The sequence below is a fragment of the Pollachius pollachius genome, assembly GCF_949987615.1.
Source record: "Pollachius pollachius genome assembly, chromosome: 15".
Lineage (NCBI taxonomy): Eukaryota > Metazoa > Chordata > Actinopteri > Gadiformes > Gadidae > Pollachius > Pollachius pollachius.
In genome coordinates this window covers 9,689,348-9,711,847 of record NC_136948.1, presented here as the reverse complement: position 1 = coordinate 9,711,847, position 22,500 = coordinate 9,689,348, and the positions used below count along the sequence as shown (strand labels likewise).

The 22,500-nt window shown below is 43.9% G+C and overlaps 1 protein-coding gene across 1 annotated transcript in view; it reads right to left on the bottom strand.

Annotated features, from left to right (window-relative positions):
* The window catches only part of pld1a (phospholipase D1a), a 33,167-nt gene that overhangs the window by 6,253 nt on the left and 4,414 nt on the right, over window positions 1–22,500 (bottom strand). Inside the window, exons 2-20 of the mRNA XM_079751918.1 lie at window positions 16,699–16,914; window positions 15,497–15,663; window positions 14,968–15,110; window positions 13,489–13,600; window positions 13,052–13,117; window positions 12,658–12,716; window positions 12,290–12,382; window positions 11,749–11,901; window positions 11,151–11,300; window positions 10,524–10,607; window positions 6,285–6,366; window positions 5,828–5,938; window positions 4,800–4,985; window positions 4,234–4,414; window positions 3,816–3,944; window positions 2,879–2,997; window positions 1,411–1,524; window positions 717–827; window positions 363–451 (exon numbers count right to left, since the gene is read on the bottom strand). Coding sequence (XP_079608044.1) covers window positions 363–451; window positions 717–827; window positions 1,411–1,524; window positions 2,879–2,997; window positions 3,816–3,944; window positions 4,234–4,414; window positions 4,800–4,985; window positions 5,828–5,938; window positions 6,285–6,366; window positions 10,524–10,607; window positions 11,151–11,300; window positions 11,749–11,901; window positions 12,290–12,382; window positions 12,658–12,716; window positions 13,052–13,117; window positions 13,489–13,600; window positions 14,968–15,110; window positions 15,497–15,663; window positions 16,699–16,879 — 2,330 coding nt within the window. The 5' untranslated portion in view covers window positions 16,880–16,914. The remainder of the gene's footprint in view (window positions 1–362; window positions 452–716; window positions 828–1,410; window positions 1,525–2,878; window positions 2,998–3,815; window positions 3,945–4,233; window positions 4,415–4,799; window positions 4,986–5,827; window positions 5,939–6,284; window positions 6,367–10,523; window positions 10,608–11,150; window positions 11,301–11,748; window positions 11,902–12,289; window positions 12,383–12,657; window positions 12,717–13,051; window positions 13,118–13,488; window positions 13,601–14,967; window positions 15,111–15,496; window positions 15,664–16,698; window positions 16,915–22,500) is intronic.

Here is a 22,500-nt window from a genome sequence, read left to right as displayed (position 1 = left end):
CAAGGTCCAGGAAAAGTGGTACGGAATGAAGAAAGGACGTCATTCTATTGACTTCTCGACCGGAGCCACAAAGTTTGCTCCTAATATTTTCAAAGTGTCTTTGTGCATCATGGAAAGAAGAAAATATGTAATGTATTATTATTATATGATGTATACACATATGATAGGTGTTGACAACATATATGATGAAATGACATATACACACACTGTGTGGTACGCTAAGATCTAGGTCATGCATGTGTGAAAAAGGATGCAAACACTCGTGTGCACTAGACAAACTGCACCTGATCCTTGGTCAAACACAAGTGCTCATGTGTGTGTGTGTATGCCGGATGGCTTTTAGGAACAGAACACCAGCGTACTTGTGTGCTCGGATGATCCTCTCGATGATTGCGTCACCAATCTTGTTGTACACCGTGCGGTTGTCTGCGCAGCTTATGAAGAACTGGTTCTTTATCAACAGACCGAAGAGAGGGACCAAAGGTCAGCAACAAGACATGGGACCAGCAACAACACCCACCAAAAGGTCATTGTCTTCACTGCTTGTGTTCTCATTCCTTTTAAATGTTGAAGCTCTTCTATTCCCGCAAGGAATATTAACATTTAATACAATTATGGACGATGCTCTATTCATCCAGCACTTTTATTTCCCAAATTATTTATAAAGTGCTTATAGCAACATTTCACCCAAGGTCAAGTCTGAGCAGATGACCTACCTCTATGTAAATGTAGTGTTTGCTCTTGGCGATGACCTGAACGTAGGCGTTGTGAATGGACTCCTCGTGGTACTTGATCCCTGCTGACCAGTCAGCTGCCGATCGCAGCACCTACATTATACACGAGAAAAGAGGAGATTAGAGGGGAAGAGTAGAGTGGAGGAGGGTAAAGTAGAGCAGGTGAGATGAGTACCGTTCTGGTCAATTTAATGGCCCTTGAAGCTATTGCAGAAATCATCATGTGTCTGATGTGATATATTGCAGCAAACAAATTTCTCCGACGGGGGCCTAATAAAGTTATATCTAATCTAAACTAATCTTGAATGAAAGCCCTCACTACAGGGCTGCTTCTTCCTCAGTTACTCCAGGTGGCATTCAACCTAGCTCTCCTTTTACATTGCACATCGGTGTCCGAGACCCCCTGGTTCTTCTCCACGTTAACCCGTTTGCTACCTTTATGTCCCAGAAGAACCCACAGATATTGGAGGTCATGTGGTTACATAGAGTTTTGACATATCCCACATCTTTATTGGGGCGACATGTTGCGGCTGAAACTTAGAATTTAGAGCCAGTAACCGTACAGGGATGGCTGGGAGTCAAACAGCCTAGAACTACTCCACTCACCTTCCCCAATCCCCATTGTGTGTGCAAGAGTGGCAGAGAGACTATTGAATTGACTGGCGGGTTCTCTAACCTGTACTTTGGTGTTGACGGAGTCTGGAACCTGGTAGCGCAGGTTGCTGCCGCAGGAGTGGGACTTAGGCAGCAGGCAGGGGTAGGAGAGAGATCGATACTTGGGCTTCATGATCTGGAGGAGAGCGAGAGATACAAAGTAGGAAGGAGAGGGATGAGAACGTTAAAAAGGAGAGTTAGAAAGAAATGGTGGGATGTAAGAGTAGGAGACAAAGACAGCTTGAACTTAACTGTAAACTTCACTGAACGTACGCTTTTACATTTGTATCATACAGTATTTTATTCTTCCCAGTTTAACTTTTGTATTTTTGAATCTCATCTTAGACTCTTTGTCATTAAACATGTACATTTCCCATACCAAAAAAGGTAAGAGAATAAGAGGAAAGAACTAGACTAATGAAAGAAACTTTGTCTAAGAGTGGAAATTTCCATGATGTTACACTGAGTCTCGTAATGTTGTTTGAATGAGAGAGCCACAGGGCTTTCAACAGCTTTAACAGTGTGTCTGAGTGTATGTGTCTGAGTGTCTCGAGGGTGTGTGTGTGTGTGTGTGTGTGTGTGTGTGTGTGTGTGTGTGTGTGTGTGTGTGTGTGTGTGTGTGTGTGTGTGTGTGTGTGTGTGTGTGTGTGTGTGTGTGTGTGTGTGTGTGTGTGCGTGTGTTAGCTCTATGGAAGGCCAAGGAGGTCATAAACACTTAGGTCTGGGTGTTCTCATTGGAACACAGAGTTACTATTAACATTTCGTGAACACTGAATGCCGAAAATCTTGTTGTGTCATTGCATCAACCTGCAGGTTACAAAGTTAATTGTAGCTATATGTAAACGTTTCCTGTCGTCTAACACATTTGGCCGAAATTTCTTGCAATAAAGGATTAAGTGCTACACTGAACTGCATTGCCATCCAACCTACCATGTTTGGCCTGCACTATTCTCCTCTGCAGTGTCTCAGATCTCAAATACATAAAACATTTGTATTAAGACTCGTTTCTTGAGTAAAGAAAGCGCTGTACTTTCAGTGAGTAAACAACACATGAGTTACATCCAAAAGCACAATGGTTTGAACTGGAAAAATGTTAGTAACTAGTTTAGTTTTATTGTCTGCATATATATATATATATATATATATATATATATATAGATTATAACGCAAAAAAGGCTGTCGGTCTCAGGTAATGGAAAACAAGAACAATCACAGACCTTTTGGTTATCATCAAAGAATGACCTTTTACTAATGATTGCCCCCTACGAGTTATCCATGTTAATTGATAACTAAAGGCAGGTGAAATTGCAATGCCACACATTCACATGTGTTACATGCGCACACATTATTTCACCTGTTTTGTGTTTGCACAAAAGCATGCATCATTTCATTTGCTTTGTTCACATTTGCATGTAAAAGGTAATTTTACCGGAGCATTGTGCAGATTTACACATGACATGTCTTTAACCAATCAGAAACTGTCTCTGTACCTTAGTGAAGTTCCAGCGCTGTATGAAGTGTCTTGCCACGTCCCTTGCTGCGTTGCCGTGGACGACCGAGGCAATGTCATGCCAGGGCATCCTGGGAGTGGTGTAGCGGTCAATAAAGTCTAAGAGAGAAAGACAAACACACACACACATATGATGAAAATAGTTTTATTTCCATAAGAGAAAACATGTACTTATGCACAGATTTATCTACCACCAATGCAGTATGGCCCGAATGTGTAATATGGTCATCGGTAGATGGGTTCAAAATTGCCAATAATAACTACATGTTGGAAAAACGGAAATCAAACACAATAACGAATAGAAAATAAACAGAGCGATAGAGTGAAAGTGACAGGCAGAGAGAGAGCGAGGGAGCGAGAGAGACAGCCATAGCAACACAGCTGGGCAAATCTACATTCTCAAACACACACCCCAGTCTTTTAAGACGAAACACATTCACAACATTCACTCTGAATGCTGTATTTGTGCTATGTCTTAGGGGTTATAGAAGTAGTGTTAGAGCGACACACCAATGCCGACAGATTTTCGGTTATGTCATTAAAGACTGGGCTGTGTGTTTGAGAATGTTGATTTGCCAGCTGCGTTGCTATGGGTCTCTCTCTCGTTCCCTCGCTCTCTCTCTGTCTGACAGTCTCACTCCATTGATCTGTTTATTTTCTATTCGGAATTGTCGGTATTGTTATTGTTGACAGTATGACAACTATATTCAGACTTAACATACTGAGCAAGAATGGCCAATTTGACATGGCCACTCTCATAACCAGTGTATACAGTGTATACGTTTGGCCAGTTAAAGCAGTGCCAGGCGCGCCAAATCCAACCATAACATTCAACGACATCAACCTGCCGATGGATCGACAGCTGTTCACATATGTGTGTGTGTGTGTGTGTGTGCGTGCGTGCGTGTTTGCCGCACCGTCAAACGGTTTCTCCAGCTGGATCCAGTCCTTGTAGACAAAGTTGCAGTAGTCCTTCCCGTGCCAGAAGCGAGTGTTCCCCAGCAGCTCTACCCCGTCCGTCTTCAGGCTGTGCAGCGAGCCACTGGCTGCGCAAACACACACACACACACACACACACACACACACACACACACACACACACACACACATGACACATGACACTCAGCAGGATTACAGCCCTGTGACTTGACAACCAAGAGATTTTCTATGGGCCCTGTACGGTTTGGGTACGCGTCCCTAGCAGAGAGGCAGAGAGGCAGACAGAGAGGCAATGACGGCCACGTGGCCACTGGTGAAATCCTTGCTATGCTCACGTAACACAACCCCCCCCCCCCCCCCCACCCCACACACACACACACACACACACACACACACCTGTGCTGTCAAGGCTGCTGACGCTGTCGGCCGGCTGCAGGCCGTGTTTCTGCAGACGTCGGGAGAGGTTGAAGCGGGTCCGCCGGTTTCGACCAATCCCCTTAAGCTTGGGCAGCTCGGCGGCCTCGCAGGGCTCCGCCCCGCATCCGTTGCTACGGGAGACGGCTTTAGCGGAGCCGGCCTGGGGGGGAGGGAGAAGAGAGATGGACAAACTCCTTTTTTATTGCTCATCCCTCGTCATATTGGCTTCATCGGTGACAACCTTGACACCCGAATGGCTGATGATAAAAAGTGTGTTTGTGTGTGTGTGTGTGTGTGCATGTGTATGTATATGTATGTATGTGTATATGTGTGTGTGTGTGTGTGTGTGTGTGTGTGTGTGTGTGTGTGTGTGTGTGTGTGTGTGTGTGTGTGTGTGTGCACTTTTGTGGTCGTGTGTGCGCTTGCATGTGCATGTGCATGAGCATGTGCGTATGTGTGTGTGTGTGTGTGTGTGTGTGTGTGTGTGTGTGTGTGTGTGTGTGTGTGTGTGTGTGTGTGTGTGTGTGTGCGTGTGCGTGTCCAACCTGCTCCAGGGCCACGGAGTGTGTCACACTCCCCACGTCCGTGAGCCGATGCTCCCGGTCGTCCCAACGACCGTACGCTAGGTCGATCCCGCCGACGAAGGCCACCGATTGGTCGATGACGACCAGCTTCTCGTGGTGCGCCCACAGGTAGACGGAGGAGGAGACGTGGTCGGGGTGACGCATCACCTGACCCGGGAACACACACACACACCCGGGCTACTTACACGGCACTGCACATTATAACACACACACACACACCTGGGCTACTTACACAGCACTGCACATTATAACACACACACACACACCCGGGCTACTTACACAGCACTGCACATTATAACACACACACACACACACACCTGGGCTACTTACACGGCACTGCACATTATAACACACACACACACCTGGGCTACTTACACGGCACTGCACATTATAACACACACACACACCTGGGCTACTTACACGGCACTGCACATTATAACACACACACACACCTGGGCTACTTACACGGCACTGCACATTATAACACACACACACACACCTGGGCTACTTACACGGCACTGCACATTATAACACACACACACACCTGGGCTACTTACACGGCACTGCACATTATAACACACACACACACCTGGGCTACTTACACGGCACTGCACATTATAACACACACACGCACGCAACCACATGCACAAGCGCAAGCACGCACACACGCACAAACACACGCACGCACACAGATTCAGTTGTTCTGCTGTGGAATTCTAAAACACATTTTCAACTTGTGTGATGACTTAATCAGCATAACATGTTTCCTAAATACAGGGGGAATACAAATTGCCCCTGTAGATGACACTAGTTTTAGTCAATATATCACCTATACTAAGTAATACATGGTGTATTGTTATTGATCTTACTAGACAAAATATTGTTGCTTTTTTAACTACTGCTATAGCTGACACTTTCCTCCACCACCAAGACATCCCCGCGCTCCTAACCCCTAACCCTGCTATCCCATAATAGCCCCGAGGCGGCACCTTGATGTTGGGGTGCAGGTGTGCCAGGGTCCTCTTGCTGTAGCCAGAGTTGATGCCGAGGGCGAGCTCCACCTCCTTGTAGAGCATCACAAAGATCCGCACTCCCTGTTGCTATGGGGAGCGGGCGAGAGAGAGGACGTGAATACCGCCCTCTTCTTTCTCCTTCTGTGCATGTTGCTTATCCTAGGAGGTGTATTTTGTGTATTGCTCAAGGGATTTAGATACATTAAATACATGAACATACTTTGAGTTCATTTGATTTTGTAAGTTGTTTATAGGAATTATTTGGTTACTGGAGGCATACGTATCGTCCCAACGTTAAACGTGTTAAAACCTGGTATTACTGTGTCAACGATGTACATAAAGAATACATTATTTTAATTAATGATTTGTTGATTTGAGACAATGTATGAGCAAAGTAGGAACCAGGAACTTCTTGTTTGAGGGCCTGACTTACTGCCTTGCGTTTCAGGGTGCAGTCCAGTCGCCACCTGTTGCCCTCCACCACTGGCCTCTTCAGGAAGATCTCTGGACTCAGCCTGAGTGAGAGACCAAGAGAGGGCGAGAGAGAGAAAGAAAACAGAGAGAGAGGTACATTCTCAAATGCTGTCACACAGTTTTTGCGAGAGTGTACAATAAAGAGAGTGTGAGATGGACCACAAAACAAAGCACAGAGTGACCCTTGTTCTGCTGTTAAGTTAATATACTTTTACAATCAACCTTAGTTATCCCGGTATAGCAGTTGAAATGCTTGCTAAGCACAAAAAACATTGAATCCAACGCTACCCATCTGACATTTAAGTGGTGATGGCTTCATGCAAGTGCTTCCATCTGTGCAACCTTGAGTTAATATTTGAAAAGATATAATCATGGCTAATAGGTTATTGTTTAAACATAAGCCTGGTAATTATGTGCCTGGTAGTGTCTCAAAATCAGACAAGCTCAGATCTGCAACTGGGTTTCTTCATAAAAAAAAGTGTCTGTAAAGGCTGCTGCCCCCAACAAGATCTGCTAAAACATAGTAGGACTGCTGGGCCCTAGTTTACGTGCGTGGTAATAAAGTGGCTTTGCCAGTGCCAGTGGTGTGATCCTTTATTTATATGCAACATTTTGTAGGGGTAGCACTCAGGGTGGCAAATACACTTTTACGAGGAGGCATGTGGCACCCCAGACTGCCTCCGTAGATATGCCTGTGCTGGTAGCCATGTCCTGTAGTCACCATGGTGCTCTCTGAATGACCGCTAACTATCCTGGCTCTGGTTTCACTGGCAGGGGAGAGAATCCCTCTTGAACCGGCTGCAATGTATCATGGACTTCATTTCAGGACCTGAGGGTCATGTTGTATGAGGGCGGGTCGAGTGAAGGCTTGTGAAAGAGGAGTCAAAAGTTCAATGCATGCCATTTCATTGTGTTATCAGTTCTTCATTTCACTGAAGAACTGATAATAGAAAGCAGGTTTTTGGTTCTTTATGAGCCTGTCCAGGGGTAATTGTTACATTTCTAAAGAGAGGAGGAGAGGACAGCGTTTGAAAAGCCAATGAGAACAACATGTCAATCTTTATTGGAGGTAGAATTAGGTTCTTAGGGGGAACATGGTAATGCTTTGGTACACAGCATCCTTGGACCGATGTCTACCATCTAACGAGAACGGAAGTCTGTAGACTAAAAAAAAACTTTGATACCGGTCAAGATTTATCGCTCGAAGTTCATTGAGATTGGGCAATAGGCAGAGCTATAGCAACCGACAAAGAATGCATATTTCCTGAACCCTTTGACTTACGGTCATGAAACCCCTGTACACATTTGTCTCTCCGCACAAATGTTCCTAAGGAACCCATAACCTGTAACAACACGGCCAACAGGCTGCCCGATCTTCCCACAATTTGTAGAGACCTTCATAATCAAATAAAATCAAAACCATTGTTTCTGTTGTGTTTATAAGGCAGTTCTGAAGCCTTGTTCCAAAACAAAACAAAACAGGAAAACAGGAAACTTGTGAAATTTGACCCGAACACAGAAGGAGCTATTTGTTGGAACAGAATGTTGCACTGAGGAACATAAAACCCTGGGGATATAGTCTCCTGGGGCCATAGATACGCTCCCTACTACAGTGAGCAGTGTACTACAGCTACATGTAATGGCGGTTCTACACGGGGGCCTACGGGGGTCCGTGCCCCTGTAGACATGTCCCTGGCCCCCCCTGTGGCCCCGCCGTGCTGACCAAATAAAACGATTTTACGGAAGTAATGCGACGCAACGTTCTACACAGGTAAATTAGAGGGGCGCACCAAAACACAGAGGTGCTGCTGCTCGGTGAATGAGAGCAGCGACTACTCTTGGAGAAAGGAGCCACGGTTTCTCCTGTTCCAAGAGTCGAAGGCAAGCAAAACAACTTAATTTCGTAAGTGACTTGTTGTTCTTGCACATAACCACGTTACCCTAGTTCCTCACACTGATAATGAAATTAAGTTTGTAAATGTCTGGTCTCGATATATTTAGAAACTTGATCATATCCAAGCAACCTCATCAAAGCAGAAGCGAGTATCCACGTATTTTTTTCACATTGACTCACTGTATTTGTACCTTGTACTTTTTATTTTTCCTTTAGTATGGCCCTACCTCTCTTGCACGCTTGTACAAAACTAATGTTAATATGATTTTGATGATTTAGGGCATAAGCTCCGTCAATTTAAAATAGTTTGACAGAAACTCTCTCAGAAACTCTCTCTATCACGCAGACTCTCTATCACACACACAAACTCTTGCTCTATCGCTCTCTCTCTCTCTCTCTCTCTCTCTCTCTCTCTCTCTCTCTCTCTCTCTCTCTCTTTCTCTCTCTCTCTCTCTCTATATATATATATATCACGGGATCCTATCACGCAATCTCTCTCTATCACACTCTCTCTCTCCATCCCTCTCTCTCTCCATCCCTCTATCCCTCTCTATATAGTAAAGAGTAGTAGGCTATCTGCCCGTGTTAAGTAGGGAGGGATGGTTATGCAACGAAATGTAATGCATGCCCCTACGTTTCTTTTCTTTTTTTTTCTTTCTAGCAGCTATCATGAAATGAGGGAAAGGAGGATTTTTTGTAAAAGGGAAGAACACAGTTTCTCCACACTGAAACTGTTAAAGGGGACTAATTATGCCAACAGGTGTGAGTGTGATTAGCCTTACCAGCCGTTTCGAAAATCTCCCCCATATGACATCACTAGTGGGCGTGTCCACCTAGATCTGTGCTGGACAGATCAGTCTACCAGCCTACCCAGTGGACTGAAGTAAATGTTGCTAATCTATCCAGCACAGATCTAGGTGGACACGCCCACTAGTGATGTCATATGGGGCAGATTTTCGAATCGGCTTATAAGGCTAATCAAACTCACACCTGGTGCTATAATATATCCCCTTTAAAATAAATAAGAAATGGCACATTGTTTTGCACTCGTTGTACCCTGGAGTTTTTTTAACATTGACACACTGTATTTGTACCCTGTACTGTATTTTTTATTTTTCATTTTCTATGGCCCTACCTCTCTTGCACGCTTGTACAAAACAAATGTTTATATGATTTGGGGCATAAGCTCGATCAATTTAAGATAGTTTGACAGAAAAATAGAGACTGGTAGAGTAATACACTCTTGTACAAATTAAATGTTTGATGATTTTAAAGTAAAACAAAGTTTACAATCTTTAAATATCATTTTTTTCCATTTTATTTGTGCCCCTCTGGTTAAACACGGGCCCCTCCTTGGCCCCCTAGTAAAATTGGTCTAGAACCGCCACTGGCTAGCAATGGGCTGCAGGCAGCTACATGTTACATGTTAGCAGTGCACTACAGCTACATGTTACTTGCTAGCAGTCTGCCATAGCAACGCGTTAGCTATGTACTACATGCTACATGCTTTGTGTACAAGTGCAACATGAGTGGGATGTGTTTGGAGCTCGGTAGGAGAGGGCCTGGATAGCAATCTTTGTCAAAAAATGTGTGTGCGTGTGTGGGGGGATGGGGGTGGTAACTAACAACAGTCTGTATACCTACTGTATTATTCAGCCAATTTTCGATTGAGGCATTTTAGTAGGAGTTTGATTGGCAACCATTCGGGATGGCTACCAAGCAGCCAATAAGCTTGGTTGACATTAGGCAAATATAGCAAACCAGAATCAGTCCTAAATACAGAGTAAAACCAGTGTTTAAGTTACACATTTGAAAGAAATACTGAATTTAAATCAATGCATTTTATTTTGATGCTTATTCTTATGCTGCCACTTAAAAATAGTACATTGTGTCACGTCTTGTCCTAGCTGTCTTTGTTGAAAGTGGGGAATGGGTTAAACTAGCATTTGTTTCTATGAAAATCTTTACTGTACAGCAATATTTTATTTCTCTTTCTTCTGACAAATGTACTCATTGTAAGTCGCTTTGGATAAAAGAGCCTGCTAAATGCCCTTAATGTAAATGTCAATGTTATTCACCAATTCCTACACCCCCACTATTACATATTTAGCAGAAACTTTTATTTCAAGCAACTTATTAGGAGTTTGGATAAGGTATGAACACCAAATAAGCATGTATGAACAAAATTGACATCTTGCTGAACAATGCTGTTGATGTTGGGGAGATCAAACACAGTAACACTCAGCTTACACCCATAACCAGTGCCAGTTGTATTCATAATAACAGTGAGGGGCGTGTACTCACCACCAGTCCGTGATAAAGATCTCTTCTTGGGCTTCCTCCAGAGCATCTGCCACGTCCTCCATGTAATTCCTCCCGTTCACATACCTGGCCAAGTCAGAGCAACCAATCACAAAACAGCGTATGTGTATGTACTACTACTACTACTACTACTACTACTACATAATAATAATAATAATAATTATAATAATAATAATAATAATATTAATAATTATAGCATGCCTAGTTGTATGTTTGTATAACGTTGAGTGAAACGAAAAAGATAACGTTGAGTGAAAATAGTTATAAATGAACATGCTCTCTGATGTTTCAGTTGCAGTGTTTGAACAAACAAAGTAACTGAGGTAAGGAACCGAAATGGAATGGAGGGAGAGAGATAGTCAAAGAGAGAGAACAATTGACCAAACAAAGCACATCCTGCCTTAAAAAAATGAGCAAACAGTTGAGATACTAAAACGATATTGATTGAAATAAATATATCACTGCACATGCAGTGATATATTTAACAAAATATGAACCAACTATTGAAAAGCTCAAATTGACTATTGAGCTTTTATTTGTACCTAATTGTAGCAATGTTTTCACGTGCCTTGGTGTGAATCGTTCAACAACAGACAGGTCTCTCCCTACCACTTGGCGGGGATGTTCTCCTCCTCCTGTGCGAAGGAGCCGAAGCGGTGCTCTCGGAGGAAGGCTTTACCGTGGGCCCTCACGAAGGTCTCGATGCTCTGACCCCACCAGCGGGCGTGGCGGAAGCTGCTGCACTTCAGCACCAGAGACCTGACACACACACACACACACACACACACACACACACACACACACACACACACACACACACACACACACACACACACACAGACACACAGACAAAGACACAGACATGCACACTCACACACACACGCACAAAAACACACACACACACACACACAATTTAACACTGGCTTGGCCCTGATAAATCGCAGATTCTGTTCTGCCATTGCAGTTTAAATTAAAATGTGCTGTCTTGGTTGTTAATGGAAATGGAAATGCCTCAACGGCACTCCTCTGTCCAGTCATTATATCAACCCCCCCCCATATTAGATCAATGGTTGAAATTGGCAGGACCCAGGCAAGGTCACAGATTCATCTGGTTCCAAAGCTATCAGAGAATAGTAATGAATAAAGGACTTCTACTATCAACGTTTGTACACACCTATGCACACAAACACACCACACACACACACACCTGGAGAGGTTGTCGATGCGGACTCCATGTTTGGTTTCCGTCTCTTTGGAATCCATCTTGATGCTGAACTCCTTGTCCACCAGTAGGACGAATGCGATCGCTCCGGTGTCCGGCTTCATGTACAGCAGACAAGAGTCCTTCACCACCAGCCAACTGGAGGCAGAATAACAACAGAGGTAATAACATGTACATTAAGCAGGGCGCTGCAGTCGGTCCTGCTCCAAGCCACCTAGGTGGCTCTCCTGGGCTCCTCCAACAACCCGGACCAAGGTCGATGGTTTACCCAGGTTTACTGCATCGATGGAAGAGGTTTAGCAGACAGAGCAGGTGTTACCTCACGACATGTCAGAGACCTCCCTGATTGTGTGCAGCGATGACTTTTTTAACCTGAGTCTGCAAGTGTGCAGCCTGGTTGAGGCTGCTCAAACCAGCCATCGCCCACACACAGGGTGAAGTGATGAATGAATTCCTCTTAGTCAGACAGGGAGAGTGAAGGACAGACAGATAGACAGACAGAAGGGCTGACGGCCGTAGGGCCCACCGTTTAGACCAGCGGTAGCAGGCCTTGCTGTGCCCACAGCAGTTCATGCCAGGGATCCGATATCCCCCGGAACGCTTGTAGACCATCCCTTCCCTGGAACACACACATACACAGAAACACATACACAGTTAAACAACACCAGACGGAGCTAGGTCTCTGCTCAGATGTTCTTGTTAGTTACACTATTAGTTTGATTATTGATACATTATTGTTGATTCTACTTTCTAAACCATAAAAACAGAGACCCATTAAAAAACGAAAACAATCCGATATCTTTTCCCACCATTTTCACTGAACCAAACACTCTTTGCTATCTAGTGGGAGAGTCTGTGTTTTCACACATGGACTATTATATAAAAGAGTCTCACAGTCCTTTAGGCCCCAGGTCGTGGATAAAAGACATCTGGCTCACATCTATAAACTCCATCTGGGAAAACACAAGAAGAAAGCAATCTAAGAAATCCCACACTGAGCTCTCTCTGCGGTAAAGCAACAGGATACCTTTACAATGGATTCTTGGACACTGGTCGAAACCCGGCCACTCCTTATTGTCATGTGTCAGTATCAGTGTAACACATTCAATAAACGTGTTAACCTAGTTGAAATAAGGATTCACCGACAAATGCGAAAATGCACAAGATTTAACCAGTACGTTTTGAGGATGTAGAAAGAGGTACAGCTATGCTATTTCACATAGCATAGCTGAACATGTTTTAACTTCCCCAACAGTAAAAACGTTTTGGATAGTTAAATCCTACGTACAGTGTGGTGGTACTTGCGATACATGGCCATTCGGAGCAGTTTGTTGATGTAGTCCTCCAGTTGTTTCTGTAGAGCAGGTAACACAATACAATTGAATGCAATAGAAAACAAACATATGATTTTATCTCTCCAAACATGCGTGAATAAAGATCATTACACAGTTATAAGATAGGACACGGCGTGACACACACACACACACACACACACACACACACACACACACACACACACACACACACACACACACACACACACACACACACACACACACACACACACACACACACACAGTAGGGGCACTAAGAGGTCTACAGGGGTTGGCATGGCAGTAGGTGCCATGGTGACGATAAGTGAGTACCAGGATGTTCTCTCACACGTTTCAAATGGAGGACCTGATAAATGTGGACACGTAGAGAGAGGGGGGGGCGGTCACCTACCCTCCTGCTGGAGACCTGCTCGTCCCGGGCCAGCTCGTCACCCCTGCCCCTGGGCAGGGAGGGCATCTCCCTCACCTCACTCTTCCTCACGCTCTTCCTCCTCACTGTATGGCTACATGGGGGAGGTAGAGGAGGAGAGAAACAGAGAGGGGTAAAGACAGAGAGAGGTAGAGGGAAAGAGAGAGAGAGAGAGAGAGAGAGAGAGAGAGAGAGAGAGAGAGAGAGAGAGAGAGAGAGAGAGAGAGAGAGAGAGAGAGGGGTAAAGAGAGAGAGAGAGAGAGGTAAAGAGAGAGCCAAACGTGTCCTACACAGGCTTGCCTGTAGGCTATCCTCTACCTGCTCGTTAATGACATGTATCTAAATTCACTGAGAGACACTTTGGATAAACAAACAATAACAAACACCAAAGAGTAGAGCTTATCAAAGCAGGAGGGGTAAAATGGCCCAAATGTATTCTTCCGCGGGACATAAACGTGGATGAGAGGATGATACTGGGCTCGGGGCCAAGGCAGCAGCTACCGCACCATCCATCCACCTTGCTGCGGTGTGGACGTGTGTGGGTGTGAGTCGCTCCATCAAACCCCCCAGAGACCTTCCTTTGCTCCGCCTCGACACACACCAGAGCTGGGGCTGCTCATTAACACCAAGGCTGGGGTGCCAGCGGGGAAACGTGAAGTGTAACCGTGGTGGAGGGTGGGGGGTGTTGGGGAGCAGAGGTGAAGTGAGCCCGTGTAAATATAGATAGCAGACAGTAGCCATTCTCCATGGTTGCCAGGAGCCATGTACAGGGTGTGTGTGTGTGTGTGTGTGTGTGTGTGTGTGTGTGTGTGTGTGTGTGTGTGTGTCTGTGTGTGTGTGTGTGTGTGTGTGTGTGTGTGTGTGTCTGCGCGTGTGTGTGTGTGTGTGTTTGCTGTAATAAAAAAAATAATGTAGCTTTGCTTTATTTAGCAACAACAATCACACTGACCTCCAGTTCAAAGCCGTGCCATTTTGCTTCCTTTACTACCTCACTAACTAGTACATCTGCTCTCTTTTAAGAATAGTGCTGTTTAAACACCCTGTAGCTCTACGATCGGGGCTCCTTCTACTAGAGAGCAGACTCTTGCCTGTGTACTTTAAATCCTATTTTATTCTACAAATGTGGTGGGCTACTTTGCATTTAGAAGACCCGTCTGTCCCAGATGCAGTATCTCATAAAGACATTTTCAAAAAGAGCAGTAGGAGGATGGGGAGGAGGTTTGATGCGTGAGTGGGCGGTGGTGACGGAGAACTGACGGAGATCTGGAGCAACAATCGGCTTCTTTATCGTTGTACGGTGTAAAGAAATGGACTGTGAAAGGCAGCCACATTTTGGCATGCAATGGCAGCTGCATGTTAGAACGGGACACAGCTGCATGGCATTGCAAACAAAAGAATAGAAATGACAAAAACTGCAAAAAAAACAAACAGCTTGTGTAGTCCGTCCGTGTGTTTGTGTACCTGCGTGAGGGCAGTGGGATCCTCATGAAGGTCTTGTAGCGCAGCAGCTCTCGGTGGAGCTCCATAAAGTGCTTCTCCTTCCTCCTCACCACCCAGGAGAACTCCCCGTGCTTCAGCTCTATCTTAAACACTGCCGGCTGGACCTACAAACACACACACATACAAACACACACACACACACACACACACACACATACACACACACACACGACTTCATACTCATTCATTATGACATAATGCTCTCACCAAAAGCAAATCAGTGCCTGTGTGGGTGGTTAGGCTTTGACTATCCGTCGTGATGTAGCTAGACGCCTCCCTCACCCGCTCTGCGAGGAGCAGCAAGGATGGGTGGCGGCCGTAGGGGACCCCTAACCCTACTAGATTGTCGAACGTTGATTTTCGATGGTTGATACTTCACCCAGAACTATCTGCAATATGTTTGGTCTATGTCTTCCCATTACAAACATTTTGACCACATTCTTCTCTGGTGTCTGAGAGAGCCCGGTGGGCCACGGGGGGCTGCCCTGACCTTGTTGACGCTGCGCTGGTGGGAGAGGTTGAAGCGGTCCTGGGCGGAGGTGTTGCGCTCCACCTCCAGGATGCTGGCGGTGATGGCGACGGCGGGCAGGTAGACCTGCCCGCCGTCCTTGAAGCCCACCGTCTTGTACACGGCCGAGAACGGGATGCGGCAGTCCACTGGCGAAGAGACGAGGGGAAAGGTTAGGGCTGAGCATTGTGCAGCGTCTTATCCGAGCCATCTTTGTCAACAAATGTGTGTGTGTGTGGGGGGGGATGGGGGTGGTAACTAACAACAGTCTATATTCCTACTGTGTTATTCTGCCAGTTTTCGTTTGAGGCATTTTAGTAGGAGTTCGATTGGCAGCCATTCAGGATGGCTACCAAGCAACCAATAGGCTTGGTTGACATTAGGCAAATGCAGCAAACCAGTATAACAGATTAAAAACAATGTTTAAGTTACACATTTAAGATATTTGACATAAATACTTAATTGATTACAAGATATTAATTGTGCTGCTTATTCTTATCCTGGCACTTAGAAATAGTACCTAGAATTGTGTCGTGTCTTATCCTAGCGATCTTTGTTGCATACGGGGAATGGGATAACCTAGCAATTGTAAGTGCTTGACAATTGTCTCTATGAACATTTACATTTACTGTACCGACAGTAATATATTGTTGTTTCTCTTTCTTCTGACAAATGTACCTATTGTACACTACCTATCCTACACTTTGGATGAAAGCGTCTTCTTAATGCCCTGAATGGAAATGTAAACCAAAATGGAAAGGGAGAATGAGAATCTCGGGTTTTTACCAGTATGGTAAACCCAAGATTAATTTCTGCATCCACCACCTCCAGTGATATAATTATAGTTGGATGACATTAGGGGTACTAGCAACCTCATTTTAGAAACTAGCTTTTTCCTTTTTTGCACACACACACACACACACACACACACACACACACACACACACACACACACACACACACACACACACACACACACACACACACACACACACACGATATATGAGGACCTTAGTGGACAGGGCAGTTAAGACAGACAGAAAACTAGTTCAAAGAGAGATATCATAGCAAATAGGTTTCGCAGGTCAGAATCAGACCTGAGTGGCTACAAGTTGTATTGCCCACTTGGTTACCGTACAAAGAATACTAGAGAAGAAAATCACAGATTCTACACGCTAACATACCCAAGCAGTTCCCATCAAAGTCAATCTCCTCCCCCTCTCCCATGTCCAGCTCTCTCATGTCCAGGCTCTCCACATGCTCTGCCATCTTGATCTTGCCTCGTCCCTCCGGGGAGTCAATGTCAGAAACTTCCGAATTCACCAGGGTAAGATGGCTGGAGGTTTGTGCTTCATTAGCCAGCATGCTCAGCAATCAGCAGTCCCCGGAGCAGGGATCCCCTGGACGGGTAGGTGAGAGACGTAGATTAATAATCAACAAATGTCATGAGCATTGGTTCAGGATTAGGAGAATATGATGAAAATGCTGGGACAAACTTTAGTGCGCTGGTCTGAAGGGTTAGCATAGTGGCTAATGTCTCTTATGTTCAACCAAACTGGGTTTGATGACCTATGTCTAATCACTACCTGCTCCTTGATGACACGTATATGAATTCACTGTAGAATTCACCACTAAATAGTAAATAACACTAATGGGTCTCTGCATGTACGCGACTTGGTACATTTGTGTCTCCTGCGAGTATTCGAGTGTCTCCTGCGAGTAACTTGTAGGGATAGTACAAGAGGTTGTCTTAAAAACTACTACTTTCATAGAGGATCATTGTATCCTCTGACAATATTAACCTCCTGTTAAAAGTGGGATTGCAATCGCAATGGGATCACAGACTCTGGAGTCTTTGTAGAGGGAGTGTGTCTTGGGAGATGAGAGTAATGGAGGTAGAAAGAGAGTATAAAGACAGTGAGAGCAAAAGAGAATCCTCAATAGATTTTAATTAATATCGTTTTTAATTTGATTTGGGTAATTGGTTTAAAGCATCATTAACAATAACGATAGATTTGTAGAAACTGTGAATACCATCATTCCAATAAGTCCCTGCCCACTGTAGTCAGGTGGTTAGGCGACGTAAACCACCCTTTCGGGAAGAATGTTAACACCGATGTGCCTATTTTCCTAGCTCTGCCCAATGTTCAGGAGCTTGCCAAACTGTAGAGGTCCCTAGTTTGTCTGCTTAATGGACTCCACATGTACAACAGGAAAGGAGAGCAAGCAGGGTATATAATTGAAAAAATTCAATGGTATTCTTTATATGGTCTCACAAATATATAATTATTTTTTTCTCTTCCTCTTTTGTTTCTGTTGAAGAAGCTGTGTTATATTTGTGTTATTAATGTGTACTCAGGAGATTCACTTCAGGCTTTGGGCTGTCCCCACCGGCTGGATAATCACCCTCACACTTACACAGGCTGGAGGGGGAAACAAGCACCACAGGTCATGTGCACAAACGGTTTACAGAGAAACCCATGATTTAAACAGGACGTCTCACAGCCTCAAAGGGTTTTCAGGCAGGTAAAAACACGACCACTGTGAGCTGGCGCATGTGTGCGCACACACACACACACACACACACACACACACACACACACACACATACACACACACATCAAAAACACACAGACAAACAGACACACACACACACACACACACACACACTTTTAGACAAGACACAACATGCTTTTGTGGCTTGGTGTGAGGCACCAAGTGGGTCGTCTGTTTGTACGGAATCATGTAAAAAGGACAAATTTGGCATAGTTATAAATGCTGTTAAAGCCTGCATTTCCCTCGCAGAATGAATAGTATTGCTGTTGTTGTTACCTTATCTTAACCTAATGAAGGCCTATTTATTAAACATTTTACCCATCAACCATCCTCAAAACACATCACAGAGTAATTTACCAAAAAACGGTCAATTATTTGACTCCATTATGATTAGATGATAGAAGATGTGAAACTATTGAACACACTACATAATTAAAGATACAGGAATATACAATAAATATATAATATAAATTCAGTTCAATGTTGAATTGATGTAAACACATATGCTTCTAACCTTGTTAGAGAAGTGAATATGTAAATAACATTACCTTGAATTGCATTTATTACCTTGAGTATAGGGCAAAGTATGAGCTATATTTACCTATAGCTTATTATATGGGGGGGGGGCCACACCCTTCAGTTCGCAATAATATATACAACCACCTCATGCTGCCGTTTCAATTCCACTCAAAAAGCTTTTACCGATGCATAAGTTTTCTTTATTTTTTGTACCTGATGGAAGTATGTTTTCTTTCCCTACGAGAGTTTTGTACTTTGTTAATGCATAATAATTGAAAAGAATTTCTTAAAAAAAAAATATATATATATATATATATACAGTGGGGCAAAAAAGTATTTAGTCAGCCACCAATTGTGCAAGTTCTCCCACTTAAAAAGATGAGAGAGGCCTGTAATTTTCATCATAGGTATACCTCAGCTATGAGAGACAAAATGAAAAAAAAAAATCTAGAAAATCACATTGTCTGACTTTTAAAGAATTTATTTGCAAATTATGGTGGAAAATAAGTATTTGGTCAATAACAAAAGGTCATCTCAATACTTTGTTACATGCCCTTTGTTGGCAATGACAGAGGTCAAACGTTTTCTGTAAGTCTTTACAAGGTTTTCACACACTGCTGCTGGTATTTTGGCCCATTCCTCCATGCAGATCTCCTCTAGAGCAGTGATGTTTTTGGGCCTTTGCTGGGCAACACGGACTTTCAACTCCCTCCAAAGATTTTCTATGGGGTTGAGATCTGGAGACTGGCTAGGCCACTCCAGGACCTTGAAATGCTTCTTAAGAAGCCACTCCTTCGTTGCCCGGGCGGTGTGTTTGGGGTCACTGTCATGCTGAAAGACCCAGCCACGTTTCATCTTCAGTGCCCTTGCTGATGGAAGGAGGTTTTCACTCAAAATCTCACGATACATGGCCCCATTCATTCTTTCCGTCACACGGATCAGACGTCCTGGTCCCTTGGCAGAAAAACAGCCCCAAAGCATGATGTTTCCACCCCCATGCTTCACTGTAGGTATGGTGTTCTTTGGATGCAACTCAGCATTCTTTCTCCTCCAAACATGACGAGTTGAGTTTTTACCAAAAAGTTATATTTTGGTTTCATCTGACCATATGACATTCTCCCAATCCTGTTCTGGATCATCCAAATGCTCTCTAGCAAACTTCAAACGGGCCCGGACATGCACTGGCTTTAGCAGGGGGACACGTCTGGCACTGCAGGATTTGAGTCCCTGGCGGCGTAGTGTGTTAGTGATGGTAGCCTTTGTTACTTTGGTCCCAGCTCTCTGGAGGTCATTCACTAGGTCCCCCCGTGTGGTTCTGGGATTTTTGTTCACCGTTCTTGTGATCATTTTGACCCCACAGGGTGAGATCTTGCGTGGAGCCCCAGATCGAGGGAGATTATCAGTGGTCTTGTATGCATTCCATTTCCTAATAATTGCTCCCACAGTTGATTTCTTCACACCAAGCTGCTTACCTATTGCAGATTCAGACTTCCCAGCCTGGTGCAGGTCTACAATTGTGTTTCTGGTGTCCTTTGACAGCTCTTTGGTCTTGGTCATAGTGGAGTTTGGAGTGTGACTGTTTGAGGTTGTGGACAGGTGTCTTTTATACTGATAAGGAGTTCAAACAGGTGCCATTAATACAGGTAACAAGTGGAGGACAGAGGAGCCTCTTAAAGAAGAAGTTACAGGTCTGTGACAGCCAGAAATCTTGCTGGTTTGTAGGTGACCAAATACTTATTTTCCAACATAATTTGCAAATAAATTCTTAAAAAATCAGACAATGTGATTTTCTGGATTTTTTTTTTCATTTTGTCTCTCATAGCTGAGGTTTACCTATGATGAAAATTACAGGCCTCTCTCGTCTTTTTAAGTGGGAGAACTTGCACAATTGGTGGCTGACTAAATACTTTTTTGCCCCACTGTATATATTAATTATTGTTATTTTTTTATACATTGGTAGTCAAGGCAGGGCCCTATTGTTGTTAAGGCGTCCGCCTTAACCATACAGTGCTGGGGGAAACACTGTATGGTTAAGAAATAAGTTATGATTCATTTCTGTGTCCAACTTTGAGTAAGGTCCCCTCACATTGCCTAAAGGCCATTCTGATTAAGATGTTTTCTGTATAGTGCTTATTATTATGGATATCTATAGACCCAACTTATCTGTAGGTTTAGAGTGAGGTAAAGTGGGTTCAATTGTGTTGGTATTTATATATATTCAATTATTTGTGGGTATTTGAATATTATCTGTGTGAGGTAATATTATACACCTGCGTTCTACATTGGAGGTGTTGGTTTTCTATGTCACCTGTCTCAGGTGTGGGACCGGGGATGTGGCTCTCTATGGTTGGTTGGGTTTGCGTTGTTTGTGGTTGATGGGAAGTTAGGTGGAACGGAGCGGAGCAGATTTCTCCGACCTTGATTTTGATCTCCTCTATAGTGTATCGGTGTTATGTGCATGTCCTTGATAAATGTTCAACGTTGACCGCAGTTCGGGGTATTCACATTATTTGGTCTCGGCCAAAGTCGGACCCGAGTGACAACACAACATTTGGTAACTTTTCATTGACACAACATTAGCAGCAATATTACTTGACCAAGCAGGAAGTCTAGTCTGGCACTATGTGTGTGTGAGGTGTGTGACTGAAAGTCATACTTCAAAGAAATTAAATTGCCATTTTTCAATTACTTTAAATGTTATTAACAAAAATCAATCAACCCAGGAGTGTCTTCTTAATTTGTTATTTAGAATATATATTTATATTGTTTTTGCAAAAAGGGTTAAACGTTCCCAGGACAATGATTTAAAGGACACATCAACTTCCTTGTGGCATGTATGCTGTGGTATTTATGACCATTCAGTTCTTGCTTCTAAGAATACCCACAACTTTCTGCCTTCTCAGGCATGGCTCCTTCAGCCGCAGGTCAAGTGTGTGTGTATGTGTGTGTGTGTGTGTGTGTGTGTGTGTGTGTGTGTGTGTGTGTGTGTGTGTGTGTGTGTGTGTGTGTGTGTGTGTGTGTGTGTGTGTGTGTGTGTGTGTGTGTGTGTGTGTGTGTGTGTGTATGTATGTATGTATGTATGTGTGTGTGTGTGTGTGTGTGTTCTCTAGATGTAGACAATAAGGGAGTGAAACAGAAGAGTGTTTGCTATCTCCATTACAGTATGACAGAGTTTACTTCCTGTTTCCTGTACTCTGTGTCCTTGTCATGGTGCTTCATTGATATTACCAGCACCCTCTGGTCGTTTGCAAAAACAGCGGTGGGACAGAGCGCCTTCTTCTCCCCTCTACACGGCAACATAATGGACATTTTGTTTAATCGTGAAAAAAATACCTTGTGTTTTACTTAACCCCACAAGAAATGCATATTTTACTTTTACACAACTCTTTCACAAGCCGTACCAAATGTCACATTGTCTAACCAGTAGGAGGCCTTTAAACCAGTCACTACATAATGGGAGATATATGGAAACAGGGACCACGGGGTGATTCTAAATCTAATTAAAGAGAATCTGCTAGCAATATCCTGAGTGAGGGGAGTAAGAGCTTGGAAAATAGTGCATATGATATCTAAAGCAAATAGGTTTAAAATATTACACTAATTATAAAGTCATTGGTGCCAAGGGGCTGATATTGATCATTAATGTTGCATTTGAGGCAGATGATGAAACCCTTTCTGCAAACGTGTCGGGAGCCACAGTATTGATGGTTGCATCCTTCTGCAAACCATTAGATGGCAGATAACGAGAATTCCACACGCTCTAAATATCCTTAAATGGGAATGCATTGAGGTGAGGTGACAAAGACTATTCATAGACACACATAGAGTTAGTTTAATGGTGCTGCAGATTTGATTCTAGAGTTGTAAAGAGAGAGGGTAGAAACGTTATTGAAAGCTGCTGTAGATAAGAT